Source organism: Arachis hypogaea, chromosome 5, assembly GCF_003086295.3.
Source record: "Arachis hypogaea cultivar Tifrunner chromosome 5, arahy.Tifrunner.gnm2.J5K5, whole genome shotgun sequence".
Classification (NCBI taxonomy): Eukaryota; Viridiplantae; Streptophyta; class Magnoliopsida; order Fabales; family Fabaceae; genus Arachis; species Arachis hypogaea.
In genome coordinates this window covers 42,278,567-42,289,558 of record NC_092040.1, presented here as the reverse complement: position 1 = coordinate 42,289,558, position 10,992 = coordinate 42,278,567, and the positions used below count along the sequence as shown (strand labels likewise).

Genomic DNA, 10,992 nt, shown 5'->3' with positions numbered 1-10,992 from the left:
CTACTTAATTTCCAATTTTTCTTCATCTTTTATCTGTCTTTTTAATATCCAATATTTGTTCATCATTAATTGATCTTCACAGTATCAGCAAAGGTCCAATCAATCTTTTCATTGTAGTGTTCAATCGATTAAATTTGGTAAATCCATATCGCTTTAATGAATTCAATCGATTGGGTAACACAACCAATCGATTGATTGAATTGTGAGACCTCAGGTTGTTTTCAAGCATTCAATCGATTGGGTGTATAAGCAATTGATTGAATTATTAAAAGCCTACATTTTAGTCATCGATTGTTTTGTGATAACAACCTGTAGTCAATCGATTGAGTTATGGAAAACCTGAAATTCAATCGATTATTTTGTTATTCTAATCGATTGATTCGAAATGAAACACGATTTCACAACCCTGGACGAACGAACGTCACGGATCAAATATAAACTTTAATCAGGTCAAAATAACCAAAAGTTTTAGTATGATCAATGGAAGATCTAATTTGTTATTATTTTTATTTTTTATTGTTAATAAACATAATAGATGAATAATAAAATAATAATTTATAAATTAAAAAATAATTTTTATAATTAATTAAAATATATGAAATTAATTTATAATTAAAATTAAAAAAAAATTATTTAGCCGTTGTTAAAAAAATTAAAAAATATATTTTATTATGGACCATTAAATGGTTTAAACGTTCTGGACCATTAAATCCCTTCCAGCAAAGAGCTCTACCACCCCCAGCCCCACCGCAAGCTCCCACTTCCATCCCTAAAACCCTGATCTCGATTTTCTCATTCCCTTTCTCCCCTCCCTTCCTTTCCACTATTTCCATCTCCCGTCGGACACACCCCTGCTCCGCCCTACGCACCACCCACGACCGCCACGAACCGTCCCACAAACTCGACCACCTCGAATTTTCCGACACTGACAATGAAGATGAAAACGAGGAGCTTGATGTCAACGCGCTAGAGCAAGAAGCCAAGGACGCTGTCGAAGCTTACTCTACCTCTCTCTCTCGCATTCTCACCATTGGTCACTCTACATTTTTAAACTCTCCTTTTCATTTTTCTTATTTACGAAACTCCTCAGTAACTCTATTTTTATTTTTCTTTGTGTTTTTTTTTTTTTTTTTTGTGTTTGGTGATTTCAGATGACGAGAAAAATGATATTAAGCAAACAGCTAAAAGACACAAGAGGGGTAAAACGGGAGCTAACAATGTCAGGGTAACATTCAGCTTTGTTTTCTGAATTATGGAACTCTTTATATTCTGGAGGAATCTGAGAATACAGGAGCAGTTGCATGATTGTATGTAGTTATGAGATCAATATCTTTAAGACATTGAAATAAAATAGGTTTTGAAAGAGGTTACTGATTTGAATGGCAGATCCCTGACAACCTTCTCCAAGAGTTGCAATTGTAGGGAGGCCAAATGTTGGCAAATCAGCCTTGTTCAACCGTCTTGTTGGGGTATTTGATATTTCTTTAAGCTTTAAATTGGGAATTAAAGTTCGTCTGTGTTTTTAAAGTTGTCTTCTTGCTGCTTACATTGTTAGGGAAACAGGGCAATTGTGGTGGACGAACCTGGGGTGACTAGGGATCGCTTGTATGGTAGGTCCTACTGGGGAGACCGTGAATTCATGGTGGTGAACACAGGCGGGGTTCTTACTCTTTCAAAATCACAAGCTAATGTTATGGAAGATCTGGCTATTACTACTACAGTTGGTATGGATGGTATTCCGCTTGCCACTAGAGAGGCTGCAGTTGCCAGGATGCCATCAATGATTGAGAGGCAAGTGGTTGCAGCTGTTGAAGAATCATCTGTTATTGTTTTCGTCGTTGATGGTCAGGTATTTTGATGCTTGCATAAAATATTTTATTTTTTTCACATTGAGTCTATTGTGAGTCATGACTGATAACATCTTGGTTTTATGTATATTAAGTGTGTCATATGATCATGTTTTATTAAACTACTCCTGATCATCACCCGAAGATCATAGTTGATTATGCTAAACAGGCAGGTCCATTGGCTGCCGATGAGGAGATTGCGGATTGGCTTCGTAGAAACTACTCAGATAACTGTGTCATTCTTGCTGTTAACAAGTGTGAATCTCCACGCAAAGGAATTTTGCAGGCATATGAATTTTGGTCCCTTGAGTAAGTTATATCTGTGAGGATTCCCTTCCATGGGTGAGTCATTGGGTGGGAAAGTTACATGCTTGAGGCATGATTAGACACAATTCAACATGATCATGATACACTCTTATTTTTATGGTCTCTTGGCATGGATATCGTGGACTAGATATACAATATGTTATGTTTGCTTTTGATGTCATTTTTTAAATGTGGTTTTGAATTTGCCTTAATGAGCATGAATTGTTTGTGGATTGGTTTGAAGATCCAGTTGAGGTCTGAGATGGAACTGATTAATTTTGCCAACATTTAATAATGCAGACTCTGATACCGTGTTAAAAACTATCTCTTCCAAAAGCTTAAGCCACTGGTTATGAGCAAATGAGTAGTTTTGAATCTGACATATATTACTTGCTACTATATCAGGTTTGAACCAATTCAATTATCAGCTATATCAGGCACTGGAACTGGAGATCTTCTTGATCTTCTTTGTTCAGGGTTACAAAAAGTTGAGGTTGGTTTCTATGAAGATTGAATTTTCTTCTGTATATATCATTGATAATAGCTACATGTGATGCCATTGATACTGAATTTACTGGACCAGATGGCCAGGTTTGATTCTTTTGGTGACTATCCAGTAATTCAATTTTTGTGAAGCTAATGACTACTCAATAACATGTTTTATGAATTTATGCTGTGAGAATGAAAACTAGGAAGGATTTGTTAGTTATAAGGTTTTCCCACTTGGTTCATATGGCTAATTTACTTGGACCATAATTATATTTGTATGAATTTTGGGTCAACATGATAATTGACTTCTGGTATTCTTTCTGTAGAAATTCCAGCTTATTGATACTGCCGAAATCAGGAAAAGAGCAGCTGTATTCATTCTGTGACTTACTCCATCTTTTCCTTAAAAACAGGTTCACCCTTCTGCAGAGTTCATCTTTATAAATAAATATCAGCTTGAAATTGACATTGTGAATGAGCCCAACTTTTTATATTTTGTTGAAATTTAGGGTTTGCTATATAGGAATGGTGGTAGTTACATCATCTCCATTGCATAACTTGTCTATACTAGACTAGTGCTACCAAAACGATTTCATAAATTATTTATAGGGCTTGAGTTATGCTCATGGAAATGGACTCAGCTATTTCAAGCAAATTCTCTATTTTATTGAGTTATGCTTGTAAATTATAGAGTGTACTTAATGCTTTAGATCAATTATAATGGTGGATAGGTTTCTTGGAGGTAGACAATAATTTAGTGCCATATTTGTCATGATATTATGACTTACTCAGGATTGAAATCTTTTATTGGAGTTGATCCTCTAAGAGAATTGCTGATTCCATATTGCTTTTTTGAACAAAGGATTATTGATGCTGCTAGTGAAGTTGAAAAGGAGATATCAAGAAGACTCAGAACTTCTATATTAAATCGAGTAGTGCTGGAAGCAGTGGCTTTTAAGCCTCCTCCTAGGACACGAGTTGGTAAAAGAGGGCGTGTTTACTATTGTACACAGGTATGTCCATGTAATGATGCTTGTAATAGTTGCTATTGTATGCCTTTAGCTTAGATGTTTGTATGAATCCCTGTTTGTTGTCCTGTTGCCTTTATTTTTAATGCCGGAGTATTGCCCTTTGCATTTGTTAAGATGTTATGAATGATATATTTTACTGGTGAAAACTTTTACCAATGAGAAAATGAATTATATGATTAATGCCAACTGGATCAATCGTGAGGTGGGTTGTTTCTGCTTGACATACTCACAAGTCATATGCAATTTAATTACTTGTTATCAAATAAACTCTTGCTGGGTGTTGTTCCCTTGCAGGCTGCTATACGGCCCCCTAAATTTGTGTTCTTTGTCAATGATGCAAAACTTTTTCCTCAGACTTACCGCCGCTATATGGAGAGGCAACTGCGTGCTGATGCTGGTTTTTCTGGTACACCCATTCGGCTTTTGTGGCGTAGCAGGAGAGTGGGAAAAGATGAAGGTCAGTGTTTGAGGTGCTTGTGATATCAATTATATATTTTCTTCTAATTTGTTTTCTGTTTTCCTGCTTTCGATCATTTTCTCATTTTCTTTTGTCTCATCCCCTAAAATGGTTGACGTTAAGAATGCTATGGACATGAATATATGAACTTGCTAATTGATTTTCTCACAGGCAAAGCACAAGAATCAAAATGAATCTTTCATCAGTTGATTAAAATTTGGCATCAATTACACTATAAAGATCAGACATTTTATCATGGAAAAAGTGGTTCTGGTTCTGTTTGTATTGGTAAAAAAGAAGGGGTCTTAGAATCAGCAATACCAAGATTGCCCAATACGTGCAAGCTGAAATCTATCAAGACTATTGAAAGCTCCAAAATGATGGGAAATGCGCCTGAAATGTGGATGATACTAACTTATTATTTACAGTGATCAGGATGTTTCTGTAATCCTTAAGCATATTCAATCGTCACAAATACAATGTAAATTTATGTATAGAAGTTGTTAGTTCTTACATCAAATATGTTATTCAATTACTAAGTATTCAATCTTCTTAATGCTGAACATGCAATTAGTGATGGTTAAGCAAATTGTTACCAAGTAATTGTTACCTTTATACCATATAATAAGCTAGGCTACATCTTACTTTCGCACTTGGGAGTGCAACACAGCCAAGTGACTTACTCAAACGAACAAGATGACTACTCAATCAATCCAAATTAATCAATAAAATTTTTTATATAATTTTATGTTTATTATCCTGCATGAAACATACACTAGTACTACTAATGCGAGAATTAGTAAAAACATAACTCGAGAATTTTCAAATCTCAAAACAGAATTTGTTCTTAAAATTTCTTGAGGATTCATTGCGAGTACTTAATTTTGACCTTCTTTCTTTGAGTATCAATCACATGATGACACAATAACACTGCAATATTAAAAAGCATACTACTATTACTAAGAAATTAAACAATAAATAGTGTTCTTAACAGCATGAATACTATTTTTCTTAATCCATTTACCAAATCATCTTTCCCTCAAAATTGCACACAATTCACCGCATAGTACCTGAAGTTGTTCAAATCATTCCATTAATTGCATGATCCAAGTAAACAAGTTATGCACTTACATCACCAACAATTGCATAAGAAAATATAGTTCTTTGCTCAAAGTCTCAACTCCAACGGTTCTAATATGATATCTCAGGAAGTACATACAAAACAGTTTTAGACAGATTAAAATATCTCACTCTTACACCATCATCGTTTCTTAAAACCATACTTCTTGCGTTCATAGAATAAATCGGTTTTGGCACTCCCTAAATTAACAATTTTGGGGCAGCCATCCCTATCTTTCTCCTGCTGTGTGCATTCCTTGCAGTAGTAAGCATCAGATATTCCCACCCCTCCACATATGACGCAGCGGCCCTGAAATGAGCCATAGTTGCATTCGTCACAAACCCGGACAAGTGTACAAGGACGCACGTAAGAGTCGCAAATCACACACTTGCCATCGCATTTCTCACAAAGTCGTCCAATGGCAATTCCTGGCTGCTTTCGGCACATAATCAAATCAGGATGATGCTTGGCCATATTCTCAACACCCTACTAGATGGCGAGTATATAGATAACCTCTAACCAAACTGCAATTTGAATAACATGAAAAGGAGCTCAGTAAAATACTATTATCACTTGCAAAACAAGGTAAAAGTACCAAATCTACAAGCAAAATATTGGGATAGCTTCATTGTTGAGATGAGTAAATTAGCAATTTCTGATCAAATGCCAACAATGTATGCAAAATGCATTAGGCAATAAAATCGCGAACCTATTCAAATCATAGGCTCAAATGGTTTCTTCCTTAGATTGGATACAACAAGGTCTTGTAAGTGGAAAATGCATAATGAGAATAGTCAATAATCACAATAGATAACTAATTACCAGAAACGAATATATATACATTTATAAAACTTCCATTTTATCTAGCTGACATCCCAGAAAAATAAAGTGACAGGTTAAGTATCCATTAGTAGGGGTGTTCGCGGTGCGTTTTGGTTCGATTAATTAGAAAAAAGTCATCCGATCCGATCGCTTATTAAAACTACAGTTCAATTTGGTTCGATTTTTTTGTCAAAACCATCCGAACCAAACCAAACCCATTAATATCGGTTTGGTTTGGTTCGATTTGTTCGATTTTTTAATTATTCAAAAAGATTTAAATAAACAAAAAAATAAAAAAAAATTTACATTTAACAGAGACCAAACCCTAAAATGTCCCAATTTCACAAACCCTAACTTCAATTTCAGAGTAAGAATATAACTCAATCCAAATTTATCAATTACAGAATTCAAACCCTAAACCTAATCCTAATTTCACATTAACAGAATTCAAACCATAGCAATTTCATCAATAAAAAATAAAAACATATATTAAAATCTGTGACAACGCCGAAACAGAGGCAGGCCAGAGACAGAGACGGTGGCGAAGCTGTGAACAAACTGCATAAACAAATACCACAATCAACAACAACCAGCAATTTTAAAATACACTAAGCATAGAACAAAAATTATTCAAATAGAAGCAAAAATTCAAACAAAATAAAATTATTAACAATTTAAAAAAATCAACAACAAATAAATGAACCATCAACAACAATTAATACCTGAACAATCAACAACAATCAGCAACAAATACATAATACGTAGAATAGAAATTATTCAAATTAATACCTGACTGGGAGGCGCTAGTTCGGCGGGATGGTAGGGGTTGGGAGGCGCTGGTTCGACGGGGCTGAGAGGGGCTGCTGGGAGGGGCTGGGAGGCGCTGGGAGGCGCTGTTCGGTGTGGCTGGGAAGGGCTGCTGGGAGGCGCTGTTCGGCGGGGATGAGAGGGGATGGGAGGCGCTATTTGGCGGGGCTGGGAGGAGCTATTCGGCGAGGCTGGGAGGGGCTGCTGGGAGGTTAGGGTAATGGGGTTTCGTTGAGAGTTTTGGCTGCGGGGGGATGTGGGAGTGGGGTAATGGGCACGCTAGGTTATCTGATAGGGGGTGGGGACGTGGGCCATGGGGTAATGGGCTATTGGGCTACTTAATGGGTTCGGTTAACTAATGGTTTTTTTAATGATTTTTTAGTTACCGGTTCGGTTAGGGTTTTTAGTGTTAGAACCGAAAATCGAACCGAACCGCATAAAAACAGTAAAACATTATTTTTCGGTTTTATTGGTTTTTGATTGTTTCGATTCTCAGTTTTGTTGGTTCGATTGATCGGTTTTGTTCGGTCCAGATCCATTTTAAACACCCCTACCATTAGTATTACTATTAAACGAGTTGTCTGTACATCGCTGGAAGTAACAAATATACCAGTTCAATTATTTATAGAAACCACAGTATACAACTTTGCAACTTAATCATTAGATTAATATCACAAGAACATATGAAGTGCGAGGAGTCAGAACTAATGTCTCAGGCCTAGCAAGCTGAGAGCCTGAGAAGCATTAATACCAAAGCTTATGAACTACTTAGTTTTGTTTAAAAATAAAATATTTATGCAAAACAATGGCTTATTATTAAACCATATATATAACACAGGTCAAATCCTACATGAAACAAAGGTAGAATCAGAATAATGATGGATACAGCATTAAGTAGTTCAATCTATGGTTTGAATTTGATATCATAATAGTAATTAGGGGTGGCAACATGTACCTTACTCGCGGGCACCCAACCCGACCGGGTAGGGTTGCCAACCTGATCCTCAACGAGTAGGGTTCTCGTGCAGGACGGGTAGAATGCGGATTGAACCTCAACACTACTCGACCAACCCGCAACATGTGTGTGTGTGTGTGTGTGTTAAACCAAAGACCTCTCACTAAATGTAAAAGATTCTTAGCCACTGAGAAAAGATCATTAATTGACAATTTAATACTCTTTTTCTTTTCATAAAAGTCAGTTCTATTTTAAATTATCATCAAGTTATATAATAATTTTACATCTTTTTGGTAACCCGCGGATAGGATCGGGTACCCGCAGATTAAGAGCAAGTAGGGTTAGGGTTGAGATATTCTTAACCTGCGAATAGGGTAGGATTGAGTTTATACAAAAATCTCAACTTATGAGTAGGGTTAGGGTTAGATCCAAACTCTATCTTACCCTATCCATTACCACCCCTAATAGTAACCCGAAGAGCGGTGGGGACTAGCCAGCCCCGAAAATGCTATATCAAGAAAGCAGATAGTAGGATGGCCTCTATTTCAACAAATATAGATTAAATATTATCATTTTAGACACCGCATATACAAATTTTGGGAGAGAAAGAACATCATCCATGATCAAAACATTCAATTAAATTGAAAATAATGGACTAGTCTACACTCTAACCTCTATTGTCCAAAGGCTAAACATGTGTCACAATCAATTAAATTGATAAATAACATCATTAAAGTAAAAGTTAAAAAGTAATGCTATATGACCAACAAGATTTTATCATGTTTGCCTGATTGTTTGGTCACCATTCTAAATCCTAAGTCCTAAATTCTAAGCCTTAAATTCTAAATCTTAAATTTTAATAATATAAAAATAAAGTATTGGCCAAATGCTAGCTAATATTAATAAAAAGTGTTGGTCCCTAACATTTCTTAAATTTAAATATCAACATAAGAGGATTAAGCAAAAATAAACAAAATCGCATTGAACTTATGTTCTCTACAACCCAAATCTAAAACATTCAAATTGATAAATCCGGATCATCATCTATCATTATTGTGATTGAAATGATGATGTTGCCATGATTGATATTGTAAACTGAATAAATTTCCTAAACCATGAGTCCATGACAAGAAAAAAAAAAACCAACCATATTTTAAAAAATAAGCCCTAAGACAGCGTAATTACTCTAAAGCCCCCTTAATACTGAAAATCACCGTCCACTAACAGTTGCAACACTGAAAAAATCCGAACTTATACAATTTTCACTTTTGTTTCAACGATATCCATTCTGCAAAAGCATCAAATTCGAATTTTCTTTCTTTATTCATTTAAATTAAACAAAAAAAATTAAATAAAAGAAATGTTAACAACATACATGATGAACTGCTTAATCCAGAATCATAGAGATCAAGCTTGAACAAAAATCATTATGCTGAAACAAATATAGTAAATGAACACGAACATGAAAAATTAAAAATTTTGCCGTGCAACACATAAGAATAAGCGGTGTTGAGCTAACCTATGCTGAGAACTGAGAAGTGAAGGTTTGAAAACAGTGTCACTTAACAGGAATAGAGAAAAGAATAGTGTAGCAAAAAAGAGAATGGTGAGAACAAAAATAGTGTGCGAAAAAGAAAGGGAAAATGCGAGAAAAATCGAGACCTGTCCATCAGATGGGCTAGGCCTGAAAATGTTGAACTGGGCTAAGCCCACTATCTTTTAAACTTTTTTTATATTATTTGAGTGATTTTCTAACAATTACCTCGAAAGGACAATGAGGTCCTTGACAAAAAAAAAAATACTCAATTCGATTCCTGATCTTTATTTTTTGGGACTGATTAGTCCTTGTGAAAAAAAATCAACATTAACTTTTTTTGGCACATAACCTAATCAGTTCCATAAAAATAAAGCTCAAACACCGGTAGGGGTGTCCGCAGATCGGATCGGATATGATATCCGCGCTTTATAGTGCCAGATCCGATCCGATCCGCACATTTGCGGATCAGATCGGATCGGATATCGGATATATCCGTATAATTAAACCTTTTTTTTAATCATATTTCTATGTACAAAAATTCGATAAAAATATTTCTTTCATACTTTTAAACTTATTTATTCCTAAAATATTTTTAATCAAACTCTTTCTAAATAATAAAAATAAAATAATATAATATATGAATAATAATTACTAACTAAAACATACAAACAATTAAATATAATACCAAACATATATTTATTTATTTATTTATTAATTATTATGGTGCGAATCTGCAGATGTAGAGCATATATCCGCAAATGGTGCAGATCGGATCTAATCCGATCCGATCCGATCAATTTGCGGATCGGATCGTATCCACAATTTGCTAATCGGATGCGGATATTTACCGCAGATCTGCGGATACGATCCGATCCATGGACGCTGCTAAAGACTGGGTTGAGTATTTTTTTTTGTCAAAAACCAAGGTAATTGTTAAGGACTAAATAATACAGAGCATGACAAAAAAAATAATACAGAAGGGCATGGACAAACTTTCCAAACGTGGGAAGCGGTAAGGAGCACAATAGCTAGAATTTCGATTTAACTCTTAAAATCTTTCGATATTACGATTTTAAATGAGTTTACCGATTTTATCGAATTTGTACTAAGTCTGACGATTTTACGATTTAAATCTTATTAAGATTTTACGTTTTACGTTTTTTATTTACTTTTTCGATTTGACGTAAAATCTCGATTTTCTCTACCTTGGCAAGGAGAAATTGGAACCACCATGGATTACGCCTATGCCGGAGGTGGACTGTGCACCGGCTCAACAGAATTCGATACAACATAGGATCGGAGAGAGCAAAAGCAAACCGAAGCTCGAGATGGCCATGGAGAGGGGACGGTCTTGTCGGAGATGCGCGGCAGAGCTTCAGTAGGAATAGGAGAGACTTTCTGGCGGAGTTTGCACCGAACCGGAACGGGATTAAGTTGTATGTAGGCAATAGACGTGGGTGGCCAGGGTTCGAGCTTGAATCGGCAGCAAAGGATGAACGGCGGCCTACTGGAACTAATTGCGAATGATATCCGGGTCGGGTGGGTGCTTGGGTGGTCCGATTTTTAAGGCTTTATTTTGATTTAGATACTCTAATCTTATCTTTTCCTTAATATTAACATT

General features: G+C 35.7%; 1 protein-coding gene and 1 pseudogene across 4 annotated transcripts; one reads left to right on the top strand and one right to left on the bottom strand.

The window, feature by feature from the left end:
- The first annotated feature begins 156 nt into the window (after nucleotides 1–156).
- Nucleotides 157–4,729, top strand: LOC112803512 (uncharacterized; annotated as a pseudogene).
- A 468-nt stretch (nucleotides 4,730–5,197) lies between these two features.
- LOC112801501 (PHD finger-like domain-containing protein 5A) lies at nucleotides 5,198–9,383 on the bottom strand. Of its 4 annotated transcripts, XR_011882103.1 has the most exons (3): nucleotides 6,862–7,192; nucleotides 5,960–6,630; nucleotides 5,198–5,774 (listed from the first exon to the last, which is right to left on the bottom strand). XR_011882103.1 is itself a non-coding variant. In XM_025844271.3 (2 exons), the coding sequence occupies exon 2, from the start codon at nucleotides 5,722–5,724 to the stop codon at nucleotides 5,392–5,394; it is 333 nt and encodes a 110-aa protein (XP_025700056.1). In that variant the 5' UTR covers nucleotides 5,725–5,774; nucleotides 9,354–9,383; the 3' UTR covers nucleotides 5,198–5,391. The 4 variants fall into 4 exon arrangements, 3 of the variants coding, with proteins under 3 accessions (XP_025700056.1, XP_025700057.1, XP_072093318.1); XM_025844271.3 differs by lacking the exons at nucleotides 5,960–6,630; nucleotides 6,862–7,192 and adding an exon at nucleotides 9,354–9,383; XM_025844272.3 differs by lacking the exon at nucleotides 5,960–6,630 and having other exon boundaries at nucleotides 6,862–7,009.
- Nucleotides 9,384–10,992: the final 1,609 nt, after the last annotated feature.